This window comes from Aethalodelphis obliquidens, unplaced genomic scaffold (assembly GCF_003676395.1).
Source record: "Aethalodelphis obliquidens isolate GAN/ISIS:26980383/991018 unplaced genomic scaffold, ASM367639v1 scaffold38, whole genome shotgun sequence".
Classification (NCBI taxonomy): Eukaryota; Metazoa; Chordata; class Mammalia; order Artiodactyla; family Delphinidae; genus Aethalodelphis; species Aethalodelphis obliquidens.
Genome location: NW_020837982.1, coordinates 6,677,540 through 6,700,427, shown reverse-complemented (window position 1 = coordinate 6,700,427; position 22,888 = coordinate 6,677,540). Strand labels below are relative to the sequence as shown.

At 55.5% G+C, this 22,888-nt stretch overlaps 1 protein-coding gene and 1 long non-coding RNA gene across 2 annotated transcripts in view; both read left to right on the top strand.

Moving 5' to 3' along the window:
- RTN4RL1 (reticulon 4 receptor like 1) overlaps positions 1-22,394 on the top strand; it is a 65,787-nt gene extending 43,393 nt beyond the window's left edge. Inside the window, exon 2 of the mRNA XM_027130618.1 lies at positions 20,364-22,394. Coding sequence (XP_026986419.1) covers positions 20,364-21,688 — 1,325 coding nt within the window. The 3' untranslated portion in view covers positions 21,689-22,394. The remainder of the gene's footprint in view (positions 1-20,363) is intronic.
- Positions 5,363-6,405, top strand: LOC113632899 (uncharacterized). The gene is made up of 2 exons (XR_003437985.1): positions 5,363-5,545; positions 6,282-6,405. It is a non-coding gene; the product is annotated as an uncharacterized LOC113632899 (long non-coding RNA).
- Positions 22,395-22,888: the final 494 nt, after the last annotated feature.

Here is a 22,888-nt window from a genome sequence, read left to right as displayed (position 1 = left end):
CATACACGAGCCCGCCGATCCTGAGCAGGATGCCGGAGCTTCCGTGGAGAGCCTGAAAGGGCGCTCTGAGCTTTGAAGCAGGAAAGCGAGCCAGTCTTCCTTCCCTCTCTGGGGTTGGGGGAAGACGGAAGCCACAGCCCTCCACGGTGGCACGTGGCCATTTGATAAACCGAGTCCGGGTGAGGGGCAAAGGAGCCAGGCTTTCTGGAGAGTGGGCTGCGCGAGTGGCTGGCGGAGCTGAGGGCAGGAAGGCCCACCGGGGCCCGGGGTCGGGCGGAGAGGGGCCCGGGGTCGTCACCAGGAGAGCCAACTGAGAGAGGCGCAGGCCAGCCCTGCCCTGAGCTAACTCCTCTGCACCCTGAGGGGCAGGCAGACCCACTCCGGGTGCTCCCAGCCCACCCTCCTCCTCCAGGTAAATGCGCTGGGTATCCCTGCCGAGGGCTCCTGAGGGGCATCGGAAAAGAGACAACAGTGAGACTGGGGTGGCCCCAGCCCCTCCTGCCCAGCAGTCCCACTAAGGCGCCCCCTGCTCCATCAGGCTCCAGCTTGTCCCCACGTGACGCCACCCACGGCTCCCCATTACCTTACCCTGGCCTCCTCCTACCACCCCACGCCCTCCCCGTTCCCACGCGGGAACCTCCAATGGGCTTCTTCGGCCCCACTCCAGGCCTTCTTTCACCCACTGCCCAGACCCTTCTTCTGGTGGAACCTCATCAGTTTTTGGCACCAGAGCCCACGCCCTCCACGGGCACCTTGCTTTCTCGGCTCTCTCTCCTTACTCCTTTCTTCCATCTTCCTTTACTTCTCCTTCTTCTCTGTCTTTCCCCATCTCCTCTTCACCCTCTCAGGTCCACAGTATTGCAGGTTGCGATCTGCTACGCCATCTTTCCAGGGAGTTCTCTTTGCTCAGCTGTCTCCTGGGGCTCTCAAATTCCTGGGCACACCCTTGTCATGCCCCTAGCCCACCCAGGGGCTATGGTGAGCCCGCTGCCCCGTGAGGGCAACCACTGGGTCTGTCCTGCCTGCAGCTGCGTCCACATGGTACTGGACAGATGCCCAACCTGTGCTGGAAAAAGGAGTGGATGACAGCAAAGCCCTTGCCCTGCTTTCTGCTCTAGGCCACGGCCCTTCCTGGGGAGCTGTCTCCAGGGCGCATCCTTCTGTGGGGGAGTCACCAGGCTTCCAGCTGCTAATTTAGGGGAGCCTTTGAGTGGGTGTCGGGACTAGTTTCCTTCAAGAAGCAGCACCTTCTGGAGGGCCCGGCTCTGGCCCTCTTCCTATTGCTTCCCTCCCCGAAAGGCAGGAGTCCATGGGATCCAGGAGATGTGCCCATCGCTCGAGACTGGTTCTGTCCAGGAGAAACGTGGGCCACGTGTCATATAAATTTTCTTGCAGCCACATTAAAAAAGTAAAAAGCAACAGGTGAAATTCATTTTTAAATGTTTTTATTAAACGCAATATCTAAAAAAAAAAAACGCAATATCTTACAAATATTACCATTTCAACATGTAATCAGTATAGCAAGCATTCTTTTTCATACTAAGTCTTTGAAATAGGCACTTTTCAAGGGTTCGGTAGCCACACGTGGGTAGTGGCTTCTGTACCAAACAACACAGCTCTAGACCGCAGTCTAGGTATCTGAGATCTCAGAATCCTCTGTCCAGATGGCCCCCTCCTGCTTCCAGGGCCTTTCTTCCCCATTAAGATTTCTAAGGCAGATTCCACCTAGAAGCTTGCAGAGCAGGAAGGGCCAGGATATAGGCTTGCCTCCGAGGAGGGGGTGAGTTGCACCTGGATTGGTTTTTCTTCTTAGCTCTAAACCTGATCTAGAGGCAGGGGTAATGGGAGCTACGGGCACCAAGGGACAGAAAAGGTTGGGCACAGCCCAGGGGCAGCAGGGGAGCCTTCAGGGTGGTGGGAGGTTGGGATCCCGCAGAGGCAGCCTGGACAGGCTCATCTGGCAGAGGGGAGAGAGGGTGGGAGCACCGCAGTCCACAGACAGGTTAATGCCTCCCGCCTTGCACACAATTGAATTTGCCCTCCTGAGCCTCCTGGCTTTGGGGAAGGGCCTCTTCTCCTGGGAGCTCAGCTGGACTCCCAGAGCCACAGGGCCTGGGTCAGCTGGGCCTGATTCGATCAGGAGAAATGAAGGTCATGAGGCCCACAGACAGCCCAGTGCCCAGAGGGGCCACTGGCTCAGCCCAGAAAGATAAGGCCGGGGAGGGCCTGTGGTGGGGGGCCCAGGTCCGTCCTAGCTCTGCCTCCATCCTGGGAGCCCCCCATCCTTGAACACAGTTGAGAAGTGTCTGTAATATACATCACCATCTCCTCCCACCTTCCATGTCTCTGAAAGGTGGCTGAAGATGACTCACAAGCAGAAAACTTGGAACCAGTCTGTTTTCCTCTGCCTCTGCGCGGGTGTCCAGCACATGTTAGGTGGGGGCAGAAGAAACAAGTGAAAAAGACTCCATTCTTTCTTTACTCTCAGTACTTTGCATCTTGTATCAAACCCAACTCCCAGACATATATTGTGGGAGGCTCTTTGTGGGAGAGCTAGTGAAACAGTTAGGGGACAGGGACTTCCCTGGTGGTGCAATGGTTAAGACTCTGTGCTTCCAATGCAGGGGGCCCAGGTTCGATCCCTGGTCAGGGAACTAGATCCCACATGCATGCTGCAACTAAGAGTCCGCATGCCACAACTAAGGAGCCCACGTGCTGCAACTAAGACCCAGTGCCACCAACCAACCAACCAACCAACCAAACAAACAAAACAGGGGGCAAATTGCAAACCAGGGGAGACATCATAGGACTCCAAATGGGACATGCTGTCTCATGCCTCCAGGCCTTTGACCATGCCATTCCTTCCACCTGGATGCCCTCCTTCTTCCCCCTTGAAGGCCAGGGAAGATTCTACTACCCCTTGGAGGCCACCTTCCCACTGTGACCCCTCCACTACCTCGCAGCACTGCTGGTTCCCACCCTCGTCCATGTCTCTATAAGCATCTTCGAGGCTCCATCAAGGGGCTGATGGTGCACTTGTTAACTCAATATGCAAATAACCATTGACCGCCTCCCAGGTGCCTGGCACTGTCCTGGGGGTTGGGACACCACAGGGAACAAGCAAACGAGGGGAAAGACAATGAACATGTAAACAAAAAATAAACAAGAGTGTTGAGTGCTAAGAGGGAAATAGAGTAGCCCACTTCTGTAATCAAGAGTGATTGGGGGGCTTCCCTGGTGGCGCAGTGGTTGAGAGTCCGCCTGCCGAGGCAGGGGACACGGGTTCGTGCCCTGGTCCGGGAGGATCTCACATGCCGCGGAGCGGCTGGGCCCGTGAGCCATGGCCGCTGAGCCTGCGCGTCCGGAGCCTGTGCTCCGCAATGGGAGAGGCCACAACAGTGAGAGGCCCGCGTACCGAAAAAAAAAAAAAAAGAGTGATTGGGGTGGGCAGTGGCATCTGCTTTAGACAAGGAGGTGATGCTGGAGCTGAGACCTGAATGCTAAGAGGGAGGTGGTCCTGCAAGGGCCTGGGGCAGAGCGGTTCATGCAGGAACAGTCAGCACTAAAACTCCAAGGCAAACATACTGTATCATTACGTTTGTATGAAACATCCAGGATGAGTGAATCCAGAGAGATGGAAAGCAGATTGCTGATTGCCAGGGGCTGGATGGGGGGCAGGCAGATGGGTGTGACTGCTAATGGGAATGGGGTTTCCCTCTGAGATGATGAAAATGTTCTAGAACTAGATAGTAGTGATGGTTGCACAACATTGTGAAATGCCACTGAATTGTACACGTTAAAATGGCTCAAATTGGGAATTCCCTGGTGGTCCTGGTGGTTAAGACTCCGTGCTTCCACTGTAGGGCGTGGGTTCGATCCCTGGAACTAAGATCCCGCATGCCGTGCAGTGCGGCCCCAAAAAACCAAAAAGCAAAATACCACAACCACCAACAGCAAAAATAAAATGGCTCAAATGGTACATTTTATGTTCTGTGTATTTTCCCATAAAACCAAACAAAACAGCTAAGGCAAGAATAAGCTTGCTGTGGTCTAGGAACAGAAAGGCCAGTGTGGGGAAAATGGTAGAGGGTGGGGGAGGCGATGGGGGCCGGTCATGAGGATGTTATGGGTTGGTAAGAAGTTTGCATTTTATTCTAGTGCAATGGGGGAGCCACTGGAAGTTTTCAAGCAGGAAAGGAACAAGACAGCACTTACCATTTTTAAAGATCCCGTGGCTGTGTGGGCCGTGGGTGGTGATGGGACTGAAATAAAAGCAGGGAGATCAGATGGGGAAGCCACTGCTGTGGTCCAGAGGAGAGATGATGGTGACCTGGGACAGGGTGCGGGCCATGGGGATGGAGTGATGAGAACAGATTTAGGATTTATTTTAAAGGTAGAACAACGGGACTTGACGGATTAAAGGAAAAGAAAATGAGGAAAAGGGAAGAATGGAGAATGCCATTTACATTTTCAACTTGAGCAACTAAAAGGATGGAGTTGGCGTTTTACTGAGATGAGGAAGCCTGTGTGGGCAACACCTTTAGGGCACACAGAGTTTGAGCAGCTTATTAGATACCCACGAGGCAATGTCAGGTGGGCCATTGGATGGGCTCGTCTGGAGTTCAGGACCGAGACAACCGTCTGATCTTCACCACCCCCACCCCGTGGAGACGGTATTTAAAGCCTGGCCCTGGGTGACCCCACCCCGGGGATTGGTATGGTATGGAAGAGAGAAGATCGCAGGGCTGTGCCTGGGGAATCAGGCTATGTAGAGATCAAGCCGAGGAAGAGCCCCCAGCACAGCAGACCGAGAAAAGCAGCCAGTAAGGCAGGAGGAAAAAACAGCTGAGCCCTATCTCTGAAGTGAAGGAAGTGTTTCCAGGAGGGAGGGCCAGCACTGTCCAGTGCTGCTAAGAGGATGAATAGATGAGGACAAAGGAGTTACCTTAGGATTTAGCGGTGTGATTAGAGGTCGGCCTCCCTGTGAGTCTGAGCGCCCAGCACATATTAGGTGCTTATTTAAAGGTTGGAGGACTTGAAATGAGCATGTTCTGCACTCTGAGGCATAGATTGCCCAGAGCATAGGGGTTCGAGCTAGAAACCAGGTATTTATCAAGGGGAAATGGCTGAGGGGCATGGGCCACCAGGGAGCCATTGTCGCAGGGAGGCCGGGGGAGGCTGGGGAGCCCAAGGAGCACAGGATTCCGGTTCGCCCACTGGCACTTTTTTTTTTTTTTTTGCGGTACGCGGGCCTCTCACTGCTGTGGCCTCTCCCATTGCGGAGCACAGGCTCCGGACGCGCAGGCTCAGCGGCCATGGCTCACGGGCCCAGCCGCTCCGCGGCATGTGGGATCCTCCCGGACCGGGGCACGAACCTGCGTCCCCTGCATCGGCAGGCGGACTCTTAACCACTGCGCCACCAGGGAAGCCCCACTGGCACATTTTGAGGAGGGCTTCCTTCCACTTCTTCTCCCCTTTTCCTCTCAGGAGGTGATTCATATTTCAATATATTCCAGCTGAAAAAGGATCCGATTTTAAGCAGGTGGTAAGTCAGTACACGGAAATTTGATATATTTTGACTAATGCAGTTTGAAATTTGAAAACTGCAGACAATTTTGTTCAGGATCCATTTTTATACCAACTCATTATTGGGGGAAAAAGGCAAGATTTCAGGTTTCCGGGGGAGGATGTGTGAACCCAGGCCCGTCACCACTAAGCCCCACTACGTAGGTTTGACCGGGTCGGCTGGCCAACCGACTGCCTACGACTGCTGCCTACTGCCTGCCTCAGCCGCCTGGCGTTCCGGAAATGCTTTCCTTAGCTACCCCCTTTCAAGCATCCCCCTGGGGTTACTAGTCCAATTTAATCTGACCTTCAGCCCCACCTCTGTTGCACCAGCTCCAGGAAATCCCCGGGGCGGGCACTTAAGACAAGTTTTGTGATACGGACGATGGTATTACGCAGAATTTCCCCTTCCTTCCCCAGCTGCCTCGTCCATTTCCCCAGCCTCATGAGTCTGAAGCTCAAGGAGAGGAAATAAATAATGAAGACAGGGGCGGGGCTGAAGTTGTTGTCCAGGGAGCAAGGACACAGTTTCTGGGAGGTGGGGCATCTGCCTTTTGTGGTGGGGGAGGGTCCCTGAGGGGGCAGCGGCCTCAAAGGAGAGAGAGCTCTCCCCCCATCACTGGATGCCAGACCCTTCTTGGTCTGGAGCCTGGCTGCACCGTCTTGGGTGAATCACTACACTTTGTTGAGCCTTATTCTTGTCACCTGTAAAATAGGGATATGAATACCTTCATGATAGTTTGGGGAGAACATCCGATGCGTGTATGTGGTGGATGCCCCCAGGATGGAATGTCTGGCACACAGGAGGGATTCGACACACGTTCATCTCCTTTGCTTCTCCACCCCAGAGGTCTCCTCTTCGTATGAGACACACAGCTTTTGTCTCTTGAGTAGCTCACAGCCTAGTTGGGAAGACAAAGAAAGGAAAGTGTCAAGTCTCTGAAAGCCCCCATGGGTGGTGACTTTCTGGGTGCAGAACTTAAGGCTCTATGGGTCAACCTTTCTGGAAGGTGACTTATCGTGTGTCAAGAGGACTTGGACAGTGAATCTCTGATTAAGGGAAAGAGTGAAAAATTTGGATAAAGCTTTATGCATAAAGATGTTCATTCCAACATCATTTGGTTTTAATTTAACTACTTCTTAAAAGCATCTATAGGTACATTCACACGGTAATGAATCGAAAGTCCCTGACAGGTATACAGGTGAAGTTCCCCTCGCCCTAGTCCCTAAGCTTCCAGGAGAACCTCCCGGGAGGCAATTGATATTATCAGTTTTGCCATGATAATTTATAACAGTGAAAAATGAAAAACAATCTAAATGTTTCACAGATAAATAAATTATCTTCTCTCCATACACTAGGGTAATCTGCAGTCTCTAAAAACCGTACCTGTTACCACACCTTCTTCTGTCACTTAACTGTGTGTTGTCTCTGGCCTCAGGCCCTCAGCCATCCCACTGGAGTCCTTCTCAATCTTTAAACTCCCAGCCCTCTCACCCCCACCAACTAGGGGAGCCTCCACAGTTCTCCCAGCTCCCTGGATCTCTCTCCCTGTACTCCTCCTTCCAGGCTGTGCTTATATATGGATGTGGCCGTTTGACGAGTGTCTGTTTCCCCATCAGACCGTATTCTCCTGGAGGATGGGGTCAGTCTGTCTGCTGGGCTCCCTGGGGCTGCCTTAGAGCAGAACCTCACAGATGGAGACACCTGGAGATCTGCTGAATGAATGAATAAGTTAAGCGGAAAAGGGAGGATACAGAGCTGCTTATATAGCACGATCCCAATTTTATTGCTTTAAATAAAATTTTTATTTAAATTTTACATATCCCTACGTAAATGAAGGAAGTCTCCTAAGAAGGTACAGCGAGGCACTGTGGATGGTTGTCAAGGGTAATGGGATTGGGGTGATTTTTCCTTTTTAGTTCTATGCTTTTCACATTTTCCACAATTGGCAAGTATTACTTTAAAATTAAAACAAATGATCAAGAGTGACTTTAAAGAAAAACGTGGTGGTGGAAAATAGGGTTTGGGGACACCGGGAAGCCCGTGCTACCTGGGCTAAAGCTCTCTGGATAAGGGTCAGAGGCTGGCCAGACTAGGGCCCCTGAAGAAAGTACGGGGCCATACCAACAGAGAGGAGGAAGTAGTTCAAGGCCTGGGACCTGAGATTCTCAGCTAAACTTGGCAGGGTATTTTTTTTTTTTTGCATGATTTATTTTTTTAATTAAATAGTAAAGGCAAGCATATATAAGGTATAGCAAATGTGAACGTTAACGTCTCTGAGTCTGCTGCTCAGTTTAACACACAGAACACCACAGATCCATTGGAAGCTTTCCCTGCCGAGTGTCTTAAGTAGCCAATCAAGACAGATTCTGCAAAAGGGTCAAGAGAGCAGGGTTTGTGAGGTGAGACCTGAAAGGCCTGGTAAACTCAGTTATCCTCTGCATGAGGTCCCTACCCTGGGGTCCTCCAGCTGCTAAAACTTATTGTATATTATCTATTGTATATGTTTACCCACTATAAGCCATCTCAGCTGACTAAAGCACCTGGTTTCCTTGCTTTTGGCTAGAATTACATCAGCTAAATCATTCATTCATTCACTCACCAGTTATGCACAGATAAGCTCCATGCACCAGGCACTAATTGGACACCCCAGTAGTTCCACACCTCTGGTGGTGAAGCCAGGTGACTTTGAGTAGGGAGTGCAGTGAGAGGGAAAGCACCGAGGAGGGTGGACGGTCTAACCCAGAAGGTAGGGTCTGGCCAATGTATTCTACTCCCTGGGGGTGGGAAAATAGAAGTTGGTCTGAAAGTACAAACTTTCAGCTATAAGATGAATAAAGTCTGAGGATCTAAAATGTAACATGACTAATAGAGTTGACATGCTATGTTGTGTCATTAAAATTTTTAAGAGAGTAAACTTAAATGCTCTCATGAAATTATATATATTGTTTTATATATAATTTATGTTTGTATATAACACACATATAAACACACACATAATTATGATGTACGCTTCAAATATATTACAATTTTATTGGGCAGTTATGTCTCAATAAAGTTGAAAAAAAACACAAAAACACAGAAGGTAGGGTCTGTGGAGGCTTCCTGGAGCAGGTCCTGTGTAAGCCACCAAGTCATGCGGTTACCAGGTATATAAGGTACACTTCTTTGGTTGCAAGCTGGAGAAATCTAGTCTGGCTGACTAAAGCAGAAGAGGAACTCATTGGAAGGTATGTTAGTTAGGACACTTTGGCTGTAAGTAATTGAAAGCCCAACAAGAAGAGGATTTAATATGTCACATACCAAGAAGTTTGCAGATCCCAGGATTGGTGGACTCACTGGTTCCACAAGGTCATGATGGACCCAGGTTCTCTCCATCTCGGTGCTCCGTAGTCTTTGCCGAGCTGGCTTTGATCTTTAGGCTGGTCCCCTTAAGGTTGAAAGGTGGTGCCTTAGCACCACGCATTTCATCCTCACCCAACCACACTCAGAGGCAGGAAAAGAGAACATCCCTTCCTCGTGTTTCTTTGGAAGAGGAGGACAAATTTTCCCAGAAGTCTCTCGGCAGATTCTCTTTGTGTCTTATTGGTCAGAATGGAGTCACATGCTCCTGTCTAAACCAATCGCTGACAGTGGAGAAGAGGAATAAGGTCCCACTTCCTGGGCTGGGGAGAAGCCTGGCTCCTCTAGAGCGTGTGGCTCCCTGAGAGCTGAAGACAGTTCGGATCCTGATAGCCAAGAAGAAGGGTGTTGGATGGACCTCTGCGGAAAGGAAATGGGACCCAAAGGAGAAGCTGAACAGCCCAGCTCCGGGGAGGGCAGGGACCAAGGTGGCCCTGGGGGTCTTAGTGGAAAGAACTCCTGGGGCAGTGTCCTCAGGACAGCCCCACCGGGGTGAAACAGTCGAATCACTCTGCTTCACGTTCAGGTTCAAATTCCTGAGGGAGAGTCTAATTGGCTGAGCCAGGGTTGATTGCCCTGCCTCCTAAATCACCTGCAATGAGGGAGGGGTGGTCCCCCCACCCCACCCCCAGGGAACTTAGGCTGCTGCTGCCACAAGACGGCAGGGAGAGGGGCGTGAGTCGGGGAGAGTGGGAATCAGGGGAGCAGGGCCAGACCATGGACGGGCTTGGGAGCCACGCTCAGCTGGAGGGACTTCACATTTGTGAGAATTCTGATTTGCAAGCAACAGACACCTGCCTTGACTAATTTAAATAAAAGGCAAATTTATTTAAAAGATACTGGGTCATTCACAGAATCTCCCAGAGGGTTGGGGACTCCACAGGCAGGAACAATGCCCCAACTGAAGCAAAGACACCTCCAGCGGGCACCTCCAGTGTTCCCGCCACAGCCCCTGGCCCCGCTGGCTCTGCCGCTGCTGCCATCCCGGCAAGCGTGGATCCTGCTTGGGCCCCCGCTTATCTGCCTCACTAACTCCTAGCTCAGAAGTCTAGGGCAGCTGTGTCGAGCGGGCAGAGCCCAGGCCCTGGGCCCTGCCGGAGCTGCAAGGGAGGCTGGGAAAGTGAGGGATGGACCTTTTCAGCTTCCACAAGGAGGGAAGGCCTTATTTACAGAAACTGGGAGATCTCCCAAGTACAGGAAGGGGGTTTAGTGGCTGGGTGACCGCAAGGCGTGACAGATGTCCACAACATACTATCCTGAAGGTATCTGGGGAGACTGTCAGCTCACGGAGGCCAGGAACTGGGTCTTTTGTCCCCAGAGCCCTCCTGACATGGTGCCTGGCCAGAGAGAAAGGGGTGGAGTAAATATTTACTGAGCTAATGTACTGTCAGCAGGGGAGTGACGTGAGCAGGCTTCATTGGAGGGGCCAGACAGCCCCAACTGTCCAGCTAGAGGCAAGGAGAACTTGGGCAGGGGCTGGGGCGGTGGGTGTGCAGACACTTTTCTGTTTCATTGTCTCCACAGACCTCTCCTGTGACCGGGGTGGCTTGATTTCCTACCACACAGAGAGCCTGTTTCATTCTGTCTTCTTCCTCCTCAAACTCCCACCCTCTTCCCTACCTTCGCTCTCAGCTGATGACCCCCACTTACCTCCTGGAGAGAAGAGAAGCCCTCAGAGGCTAACTCATCGTCTCTGCACATACCGTCTTCCGTCCCGTTACAGCGTGGCAGGTGTTCCCTTGGAGCTCTGGGTCTTTGTCTCTTTGGCCCTCTCACTCCTAATGCATCAGTTTTTCTCTCTCTTTCCTCCTGGATCATCCCCAGGAACATGCAAACAGATTCTAGTTTCTTCCATCTTAAAAAACAAACAACCTCCCTGGACCCCACACCCCTCCAGGTCCTGCCCAGTCTCTCTGCTCCCTTCACAGCCAAGCTTCTGCCAGTGAGTGGCCTCTGGGTGCTCACAGATGTTGTTCCCTGAGTCCCCTGGGAGTGTTGTTTCCTATCCCACTGATGACAGGCTGGGCCCTGTGAGTGACTTTGACCAGCGAAGCATGAGCCCAAGTGATGTGCATTGCTGGAAACGAAAGCCTCAAGAGCCAGTCACTGGCCACGTCCTCTGTCCCCTCTGCCACGAGACCAGCAGTGTTCTGGGTGGAGACTGAGCTCTCCATCTGGGTCCTCGAGCAGAGCCTCAGCTGCCCCGCCTTAGCGAGAACCCACTCTTTGTTGTTGTGAGCCGTGGAGACGCTGGGTCCCTTGTCCCATCAGCGTGCCCTAGCCTGTCCTGACTGATACGGTGCTGTCTCCCCTCCTCGCCTCCCATTGACTCTTCATCCCACTCCAGCAAGCCTTCTGCCCCCACCTTTCTACCAGAAATGAACTTTCCAGCATCACCGATTCCCTCCATGTTGCCAAATCAACTGGACACTCCTCAATCCTCACGTAAACTCTCAGCCGCTCTCATCACAGCTGATTCCTCCTTCCTCTGGAAACGCTCTTGGCTTCGGTCCCGCCACGCTTCCCGGCTTTCCTCTGACCTCGTCGCCCGTTCCTTCTCCTTTACGTGCCTTCACAGTCACTGTGTTGCCAGAGGCCTCAATCCTCTATCTTCTCTCTCTCTCTCTTTTTTTTTGGCCGTGCCGCGTGTCACACGGAACTTCCTCTACCAGGGGTTGAACCTGGGCCCCCTGCATCGGAAGCGTGGAGTCTTAACCACTGGACCCCCAGGGAAGTCCCGCCTCTATCTTCTTTCTTGACTCTCAGAGGTGACCTCATCTCTTCCCACAGATTTAAATACCATCCCTATGCCAAGTGTTCTTCTCACCTCAGGGCTCCAGTTTTGAACATCCAGCTTCCAACTAATCATCTCTATAAAGGCTTAGGACTTTGTACGTCCTAAGCGGAGCTCTTGTTGGCCCCTACACCTGTTTCCCTAGGCTCCTCCCATCTTACCGTACCCTTATCCAATGTACCCACCCCGTCTCCCTCGCACTGGTCCATCCGTATGTCCTGTCATTTCTACATCCCACATGTTTCTCAATCTGTCCACTGCTCTCTGTCTCCACGGCCCCTCCCCCTTCTGGACCACCCACATCTCTCATGGATGACAGCCATAGGCCTCCCTTCTTGCTCCCACAAATCCATGCTCCAAAAGCAGTGCACCCAAATCCGACCAAGTTGCTCCTACTTCAGGCTCTTCATTGGCTTCCTGCCAGACACAGAATCAGATCCAAACTCCTTTTCTTGTTGTCTGGCCGTGCCACATGGCATGCGGGATCTTAGTTCCCCAACCAGGGATCGAACCCACGCCTGCAGTGGAAGTGCGGAGCCCTAACCACTGGACTGCCAGGGAATTCCCAGATCCAGCCTCTTGATTGAGGCTTTTAAAACCCTGCAAGGCCTGCCTCCTGCCTTTCTGACCACATCTCATGCCCCTCTCCCTCATCCACACCCAGTCAGTCCTGCCCCAGGACCTTTGCACCTGCTGTTCCCACTGCCTGCAAAGCTGTTCCTCAGCTCCTTCTTAATCTTTAGGTTTCAACTCAAGTGTCACTGCTCAGAGAGGCCCTCCATTCGTCTCACTCTTAACCCCCTCCTGTGTCCCCAGTGCCCACAACCCTGTGTCAGTTTGGGCTTGTGTGGTTGTTCAACTCGTCTCCCCCTAGAATGTAGGCTCCAGGAGGGAAGGAGCCGTGTCCCTTACTGTTGTAGCACCAAGCACGGAGCTGTTTCTCACATGAATGAAAGAACTAGGGGACAGATTCAGAACGGGGATGATCGATACCCTGGATGTGAGCTCTGAAGCCCTTTCACAGACAGCATGGAAGGGGCAGCTGTTCCGGGGACTCGGAACAAGGGCTCCTGGTGAAGAGGGCCTCACCTGCTTCTCAAAGTCTGGGTCCCATCTTCTGTTTTGTGTCACCCAATGCCAGAGCCTTCAGGGATTGGTAGAGCACTGCCCACCACTCCCTCTCCCTCACACCCCCCTCAGGGACTCCCTAAGCAGGCATCTCAATAGACACTTGCCCCTGAGGACTGCCCCAACCCCACAGAGGTTCCCAGCCCCACTGATTACAACGTAGATACCGCTTGGGTGTCAGTGGGCCTGTCTGGTTGCAGGTGGGCCCACAGGTTTCTGGGGTTTGAGGAGAGGGACAGTTGGTTCCACAGGGAGGAGGCAGAGCCCAGAACCTTCTCAAAAGCTCCGGGAAGGTCTGGCTCTCAGAGGCCCTCACCCTCAGCCTTGGGAGTCTGGGCTGCCACAGCCCGGGTTCTGGGGCCCCCAAACTGAGAAGCAAAGTTGAGTAACAGTGGACACATATTATGAGCCCCAGGGGAGCTTCATGAGGTGAAGGTAGAGCTCACATGCCCTGGGCTTTGTGCAGAGAGCTGGCAGCTCCAGGTGTGGGGGGTGGACTGGGAGAGAGGGCCACGTACAAGGGTCAAGACCCCGTCCACACCTGCTAAGCCCTGGGGCAGCCACGGCCTGGCAGGGAACTTGAACTTGAGCTTGAGCTCTGACTCGGTATCTGATCTATCAGGTCCCGCTGCCAAGCCTCTGGAGTCTGGGAGCACCAGGGTGGGTGGGGCGAAAGCCAGGGTCCACGGGGGAGGGGGGGTACAGCAGCTCTCTTTGATGCAGTAGCTGTAACGCAGTCATCAGCCTTGGAAGCACCTCCCCTGCAGCTGAACCTGGTACCGGTTCAAGGCACAGCCTCACTGAGTGCTACCGACACCCAAGAAGGCGGATGCTCAGACTCGCAGTTCCCGGGCTAAGAAACTGAGGCTGCGGAGCTTTAGTGACCTGCCTGAGCTTGTCCAGCTGATAGGTGCTCCCAAGGAGGCTGGTCCCAGGCCCAGGCAGTTCATGGATACAGAGCTGCCTGTGCCGGCCTCTGGTGTCCCCCCACCGCCCCTGCCCATGCAGGGACCCCCGAAGCGAGGAGGTGGTAGATACGGGTAGGCAAAGGATAGGGGAGCCCAGGTTTGCTCCAACAAGGCCCCCTGAGAGCTCGGCAACCCAATTAGCACGGCGTTCCTGGCCAGGCCTGCTCGGGGGACCAGCCGCAGCAGATGAAAGCTGAAAGGTTATTCCAACAGGGGGCCGCCCACTTCCCAGCTGAGGCTGATCCTCGTGTGCAGGAGGGGCTTGAGTGGGTACATAATTCAGCGTGGCAGGAGGAGAGGGGGAGCTATAGGCAAAGCCAGAGTGGGTGCTGAGATAAGACGGGGATGTCGAGGACGGGTGTGCCTCTCCTCGGAAGAGGGCCCTGACCCCTCTCCAGCGTGGAGCTCGGGATGCTCAAGATGAAAGCATTGGGCGGCCAGCCCCCTTGATGGTCTCCAGACACAAGTGTGTGCTGGCATATGCACGTGCATGTATTCAGAGACGTGCACATGGCCATGTACACACACATAGATAAAACACACGTAAATAGATGGGCACAGATCCACATACACACACACAGGCTCTGTCTAGGGCCCGGGCTGCAGGCACAGGGCCTGAGCTGTGGGTGTCTGGAGAACACTCACGCTTCATGCCTGCCTGTTTATTCCCTCCCCATCCTGTGGCCAGAGGTTTTTGGGGGGCTAGGGCACAGTCCTGGTCCCCAGGTAGGGTGATTAACATTTGTTTGGGACTTTCAGATATTAGCACTAAAAATCCTGTGTCCTGGGAACCCCCCCGAGTCTCAGGCAAACCTGTTCTGGTCACCTGCCCCAGGCCCCAGGCAGGCCTGGTGTGTATCTTCCCTCCCAGAGCCCTCCTCACCACCTGTCACCTCTCTGCTGGCCAAGGGTCCCTTGGGAGAGAGCCAAGGCTGAGTCTCTACTGTCACCCCGGAGGCCTCTGTACTAATAAGAACCGTTATGTTTATTGAGCACCTACTATGAGCCAGGCTCTGGGCCTAGGGTTTTCTTCTTGAGCACCTACTGTATACCAGGCACTGTTCTAGGCCCTGGGGGGGACAGCAGGGAACACATCAGACAAAACCATTGTCCTCATGGAGCTGCCCACTCAGTAAGGGGAGACAGAAAATAAACAAGATAAATAAATAAATGAGGTGAATTTATTAGGAGAGAATGAATGTTATGGGGAAAAGTAAAACAAGGAAGGAGCCATTTAAAATAGGCTGCTGGGGGCTTCCCTGGTGGCACAGTGGTTGAGAGTCCGCCTGCCAATGCAGGGGACACGGGTTCGTGCCCCGGTCCGGGAAGATCCCACATGCCGCGGAGCGGCTGGGCCCGTGAGCCATGGCTGCTGGGCCTGCACGTCCGGAGCCTGTGCTCCACAACGGGAGAGGCCACAGCGGTGAGAGGGCTGCGTACTGCAAAAAAATTAATAAAATAGGCTGCTGGGGAGAATTCCCTAGCGGTCCAGTGGTTATGACTCCGCACTTCCACTGCTGAGGACTCGAGTTCAATTCCTGATCAGGGAACTAAGATCCCACAAGCCGAGCGGCATGGCCAAAATAAAAATAAAATAAAATAGGCTGCTGGGGAAGGCCTCACTGAGAAGGTGACATGAGGAGGGACCTGAATGATGAGGTGCCCTGCAGGTATCCCGGGAAGTGCTCCGGCCACGAGGGGACAGCACACACATACGCTGGAGCAGGACATGCCTAGCACTGAGAGGACCAGAGGAGGAGGAAAGCCCAGCTGTGCCCTGGCTGGCTTCCTTGTCTCCGGGAAGTGGCCTGTGCTTGGGTGTGGCACGAAGAGACAGTGCTGAGTGGCCTGAGACGCCAGCCGCTCTGTGAGCACAGCTGGCCTGGCCTGAGGCTGTTATCCAGCCAGCAGAGTCATCCCGTTAGCTCAAAGAGGAGCACCTGGCAAGGCTGGGGCAGCAGGTGGGCTGGGAGCCGAGCCCAGGGCAGGGGGAGGGCAGGCTGCAGAGGCAGAAGGACTGACCACATGGCTGACCAGTCTCCACGCCTCAGGGAGCCCCACGGAGCTGCCTGGGGGCTCCTGGGGATGCCAAGCCATCGGGCTGTCCCTGCACAGGCGTAGGGAGGGGCAGGCACCAGACTCAGGTCTGGGTGAGGCCCAAGACCTTGAGGCCGGGGAGGACTGACCAGCCCTCAGATGAGGCTGCCCCACCTGCCCTGCTCACCAGCTGTGTGGCCTTGGGCGGCCACTCCCCTCTGTGACTCATGTCCTTCTCTGTGAAATGGTGCGGCACCCGTGGGGTGTCATGAGGATCCCACGTAAAGAACCTGGTACTCAGGGCTGGGTCCTGTTTGGTTAGCTCCCTTCCTGCTTCCGGGGCGGGGAAGCTACAGGACCCCTGCCATGCTGACCATCTGGCCTGGAACAGGAGCAGGGGCCCTGTCAGTTCTGGTCCCAGTAGGGAGCTGTCTGGCCTCCCCAGCCCTGGATGTCCCTCACCCAGCCGAGCTGTAGTTACAGCATCTTAGGGAGCTCTGGTTACTTAGAGGCTGAGAGAGGGCCTGCCACCTGCTTCCCCACCTCAGTACCTTTGCACATGCTGTGCCCTCTGCCTGGAATGCCCTTTCCACACATCCCACCAGGTCCAGCCCCTATCTTATGAATGGGCTGCTGAGTGGACTGGGTGAGGGGCCCGCCCATGCACAGGCTACTCACCCCGGCCCCCACAGGTCCCTGCTCAGCAGATGAGGGGTTTGGGGGTTTGTAGGAAGGAGGACATGAAAACAGTACCTGCTCTCTTTTCCTGCACATCCTTTGTGCTGGCAGGGGAGCAAGAGGACTTTGTGGAGGAGGTGGCACAAGGCAGCAGGTGCCCTCCCCATGCACACGCCTAGATGCCTGCTCCGGGCCTGGCACCTGCTGGACTGCCTGGTGTGGAGACCCCCATCTGCTAGTCCACGAGGACCTGCCAAGTTCATCCCAGGCCCCTCCCCACCCTGGCACTCAGGATACTCCAGGACTCTGGCAGCAAGTGTTGAACGGAGGAGGGAATGAATGAGGCTGCAGAGATGTGTGTGAGCTCATGTGTGGGAGGCCAGGAGGTCTGGGAGCCGCTGAGCAGACAGGTGGATGCCCCTGGAGGAGTGGGGGGAGCAGGGGGAGGAGGGGGCGGCGGAGGAGAACCTGAGAAGTCCGGAATTTGAGTCCCTGCCTCGCTTTCTTCAGCCCCCATCAGGCAGAGCAACCCCTTGCCCCCCCAGAAGGGGGCGAGGAGGCTGATGAGAGGAAGTGCAAGGCTCCTCCATGGAGACTTTTATTCCTGCTAACTTGCAATCTTCAAATGCACAGCAAAGGCACCGATGTCATTGTTAGTACATTAATCAGCAATCAGCAGGTCGGGGCTCCCATGGGCAACACAGAGGGGGCACGGGGGGCACAGGAGGAACCGTGGCGATGCAGTGCAGAGCCTGCCTGGGAAGAAACGGGCAGGGTGATGGTCCACGGCCAGGGCACCTGCTGGCTCAGGCAGGGGTGCCAGAGGCAGGTGGGATTGGCTGGGAGAGCTGGTCCAGGGCCGGCCTGGAAGATGGGACCAGCTTCCAGAGTGGAGAAGCAGACTCAGGTGAGACCCACCCCAGTGCCCAGTGGGAGGGGGCAGGGGTACCTGCAAGGGCGGTTCCCTTGGCCCAGGTCCCCTGGCATCTGGACGGTACTGGAGGATGGAGAGCAGCTCTAAGCATCGGCTGGGGTCCCTGCCTTCTCCTGGGCCCCTCTCAGAGGAACAGCAGCACAGTGGCTCCTGTCATGGGTGCCACCTTTACACCACCCGCCCCCGCCCCCGATATCTGACCCCTCCCACCTGCCAAAGTGTGTTCATACGCCAGCTGCTAAGCGCACGCCTAGATTTTTGTACACTTGGCTTTTACCCAAACCATGGTCTTCGCCTGTTTTCCCCTGTGCCCCAGCACCCCTGGGGGCACCTGCCTGAGGGAGGGGTGTGGCTCTTTGTGGAGCCCCTCCCTCCCCGCCCCGCCTCTCTGGGGACCGCTTCAGAGAATCCCGCCCCCGCCCCCGGGGCCTTACTGAGACATCCACAGCCGCAGGCAGATGGGCTGTCTGCCCCGCCCCAGGTCAGGGGGCAGAAAAAGTCCCGCAGCCCCCACCAGGCGGGGTAGTTCTGCGGCTCAGAGGGGTGAGAGCAGAAGCGCTTTGTAAACTCTATAAGCTGCACAGATGTCGGCAGTGTTAGCACTGAGCCTGCCACGTGAGCAGCTCTCCCTGCCTGACTTAAGGGAAGGGAATGCCTTGTCTTCGCAGGACCCCAGGGGGTGGGGGCTGCTGTGGCCCTGTGGTTCCCACGAATGGCCCCAGCCCTGTCCCCTGCAGCACGGTGAGCACCCTGAACACCCTTGAGCTAGGAGGGGCACCCTGGGCTCCCTCAGAGTGGCAGGCTGGGGACACCTCCCTGGGGGCAGCCTGGGCAGGGCCGAGGAGCAGAGCAGAGCTGAGCGAGCGAGCGGACAGGGAGGGGCAGGCTCTGAATGGGCAGCTGCTGTGCGCTGGGCCCGCCTCCCAGCCTGGGTGTTGGAGACTCAAGGCAGTGGGCAGGCTCCCTGAGATTCAGCTGGGGTTTGGGGCCCAGGCTCCTAGAGGGTCCTCACTGTCCTGTCTCCTCCTGCGGGCCCGGGGCCCCCTGGCCAGACCTAGGAGAGCAGTGGCGGACTGGAGGTCAGACTCCACGCGGGGAGCGCTGGCATAGCGACCATCTCCGACTCTTGTTACACAGGGGGAAACTGAGGCTGAGGAGGCCCCCGCCCGGGGCCTGGCCTGCAGACTGTCCGATGGTTTCAGTGACTGAAGCAGGGCAGGGGCCACACAGAGCGTGGCCCAGCCCAGAAAGGGACCTCACAGCTGCTCTGTCACCGCCACCATTGCCCAGGTCATAACTGCTCTGGAATCGCAACCAAACACAATTATGCAAAAACCGAATCATGTGCGATGATTTTTATGTGTTGGCAACGTTCGGTCAAAGCCGGGTGATTACAGGGGGACGGGAAGCAGCTGTTACTCTCTGGGAGCCCGTAACTCCCAACAGCTGGGAGCTGTCACTTTTTTATGATGCCATTTCTGTGAGGAAAGAGGGAGTGGCAGTCGTGGTGAGGTCCACCTGAGCCCAGGCAGACGGCTGGGGTGGCGGCCGGCCTGAGGCTGGGAGCGGGGCTGGCCCGAGAGTGGCCAGGAGGGGCCAGGAGGTTCTCTCGTTGAACATGCTCTGGGCACAGCTGGCAGCAGGAAGAATCAGTCGCACTGTCTCAGGCCCTCGGCTCTCCCCAGAGGCCTGGCTGGCCAAGCTAGAAGGGAAGGATCGGGACCCCAACCCGGGCAGAGACGAGATGGCTGCCCGGCCCTGCAGGGTGGGGGTCTACCGGCCTGGAGCCCGTCCCCCCAACACTGGCACACCTGCCAGGCTGCCTGGGGCAGCTGCGACCCTGGAGAAAGGCAGGTAATGATGATCGTGCATAATGAGGCTGCTTCGATAATGAGCACGGGGCTATTATCCAACCATGGGCTGGACACATCGAAAATAAATTATTTTAAGAATCCATTAACAAATGCCTAATTATTGCGCAATTAGAGGGAAGCTACAGAGGAAATGCTCGGGACAATCACTAGGCAGGGTCTGATTGGCAGCCACAGCCTGGGATCTCCAGCGAGGCAGGGAGAGGGGAGGGGCTGGAAGGCAGACCCCGGTGGGGGGCAGCCTCATTCTGGCTGCTCCTTGGACCCCAGAACTATCAGCCCTGGTGCCTCCCCCAGTCCATCACACACACATACGTCCTTTGTGAGGGACGACTACTACTATTTAGAAATGAGGAAACTGAGGCACAGGGGGTAGTGCCTACATGAGGACATGGAAGGCACTGTAAGTGAGAAATCTGTCAAGATAAACTTCGGTGTCATGCATGCATGCTTTGTTATTGGGAATAATTTAAATAAAAAGACTCGTCAGGAGTCCATACGAGATATTTACTTTGTTAGAACAGGACTTTGCACCACTATCTGTTCAGGCAGATCAAAGCAAGTAAGTGGCAGAGCTTGGACAGGAACCCGAAGCTAGCTGCTGCGTCCGTGGGTTGTGACCCCAATCCTACCAGGGTTGACAGAGCCTAAGGGGGTGGGGCTCAGAAGCTATGGGCAGGGCTAGGGGTTTGCTGGGTGGGGCTAAGGAAGTATGCCGGGTGTCGGGGGATCAGAGCCTCTACCCCAACCCATCTCATAGCCCAGGCTGGGATAGAACCCCCAGTAGAGATGGGGCACCAGGGCGTGGGGAGCCATCAAGAGCCAGGACCTCGGGGGGCTATGACTCCAGACCGCTGAGCGCAGCAAAGACGAGGACAGAGCCCCAGCGGCCTAGGAGGGTCACGTGCCCATCGAGCCCGGCGCCCAGAGTGTCTCCCACCTCCCGGGCAGCCCCTGACCTGGCTGTGCTCTCTCTCCCCGCCAGGGTGCTGTGTGGAACTGCTGCTGCTGCTGCTGGCCGGGGAGCTGCCCCTGGGCGGCGGCTGCCCGCGGGACTGCGTGTGCTACCCCGCACCCATGACGGTCAGCTGCCAGGCGCACAACTTCGTCGCCATCCCCGAGGGCATCCCGGAGGACAGCGAGCGCGTCTTCCTGCAGAACAACCGCATCAGCCTCCTGCAGCAGGGCCACTTCAGCCCCTCCATGGTCACCCTGTGGATCTACTCCAACAACATCACCTTCATCGACCCCAACACCTTCCAGGGCTTCGTGCACCTGGAGGAGCTGGACCTCGGCGACAACCGGCAGCTGCGGACGCTGGCGCCCGAGACCTTCCAGGGCCTGGTGAAGCTCCACGCCCTCTACCTCTATAAGTGTGGGCTCAGTGCCCTGCCGGCCGGCATCTTCGGCGGCCTGCACAGCCTGCAGTACCTCTACCTGCAGGACAACCACATCGAGTACCTCCAGGACGACATCTTTGTGGACCTGGTCAACCTCAGCCACCTGTTTCTCCACGGCAACAAGCTGTGGAGCCTAGGCCAGGACACCTTCCGGGGCCTGGTGAACCTGGACCGGCTGCTGCTGCACGAGAACCAGCTGCAGTGGGTCCATCACAGGGCTTTCCACGACCTCCGCAGGCTGACCACCCTCTTCCTCTTCAACAACAGTCTCTCCGAGCTGCCGGGCGACTGCCTGGCACCCCTGGGAGCCCTGGAGTTCCTCCGCCTCAACGGCAATGCCTGGGACTGTGGCTGCCGGGCGCGCTCCCTGTGGGAATGGCTGCAAAGGTTCCGTGGCTCCAGCTCCGCTGTCCCTTGCGTGTCCCCTGAGCCTCTGCATGGCCAGGACCTGAAGCTGCTGAGGGCCGAGGACTTCCGGAACTGCACGGGGCCGGCGTCCCCGCACCAGATCAAGTCGCACACGCTCACCACCACCGACAGGGCCACCCGCAAGGAACACCACCCACCCCGTGGCCCTGCCAGGGACAAGGACCACCCGCACGGCCATCTGCCCGGCTCTCGGTCGGGCTACAAGAAGCTGGGCAAGAACTGCACCAGCCACAGGAATCGCAACCAGGTCTCGAAGGCGGGCACCCGGAAGCAGGCCCACGAGCTGCAGGACTACGCCCCTGACTACCAGCACAAGTTCAGCTTTGACATCATGCCCACGGCACGGCCCAAGAGGAAGGGCAAGTGTGCCCGCAGGACCCCCATCCGTGCCCCCAGCGGGGTGCAGCAGGCCTCCTTGGGCAGTTCCCTGAGGGCCTCGCTCCTGGCCTGGGTACTGGGGCTGGTGGTCACTCTTCGCTGAGGACACAGGGCACCAGCACCCAGCACTGCCACATGTCCACCAAGGAACAGGATTTCTTTTCTTTTTTTACAAGTGGAGGATCTGCTGGGTTTCAGGCAAAGGCTGGTAGAGGCTTCAGCTGCTGTCTGGGCCCTGCCCGGTGGATTATAAACCCAAAGTGTACAGCCCCAAGCGGGAGGGGATTAGTTCATCCCACCCAGCTGTCCCAGCCAGCCCCCGGCCGAGCACCGATGGACAGCATCCACCCAGCAAGGCAGTTAAAGCCGCAGAGCGAATCCTTCATTAGCAACGATGGGACAGTGCCCCACGGGAGCTGGGCTGTGTGGAATCCTGGTCATTTGGAGAGGTCTGAAGGGCTCCCGCCACTTCCGGAGGAAGCAGGACTCAGAGAACAGACAAGGGTCACCAAAGAGGCTGGGTCCGCAGCTGTCTGGGAGCACGTGAGCAGGTGGCACTTTGGCTCTTGCCTGAGGCCACTTAGTCACCCTGCCCTGAATCCAACCATGTGCCACCTTCAGTCCCTCCCTCGGGGGTAACGCCTCTCATTCCTGATGTCTCAGGCAACCCTGGCAGACCCAGGCCCAGCTGCTGGGCTCCAAGAACCAATTACCAAAGGAAAGATCATCAGAGGCTGAAATTTAGAACTTCATCGTGTGCAATGAGGTTCTCACAGGAGGTGCAGTTTTATAACTATGTCCACTTTATATATATATATATATATATATATATATATATATATATATATATATATACATATATATATATATATATATACACACACACACACACCCTCTACGTATATATATATACACACAAATGCACAGGCCCTCGCCCTACTCCCTTACCAAACTGTATGTCTTATCATGTTTATAAACTGTACGGAAAACTATATCTGCTGAACTAAGGATTGTATTGGTGATTTCTAGCAAGAAAGGAGTTCTAGGATTTTTGTCTAGAATCCCAACCTGGCAACAGTAGTCCCCATGTAACCTGGGCTTGCCAGGGCCTGGGGCAAAGGGGCAGTGGGTGGGGGGGTGTTGTCAGGGAGAAGGGGAGGCAGCAAGAATCACTTCAGGGGACCAATCTTCTTAGATACGTGGAGCATCACCATGTTTTTATATGCAGCACAAGCCCGTCTGCCACCCCGGAGCACCCAGTCACTCCCAACATAACAGCTGTTGGCATCAGGGTGAGAAGGCA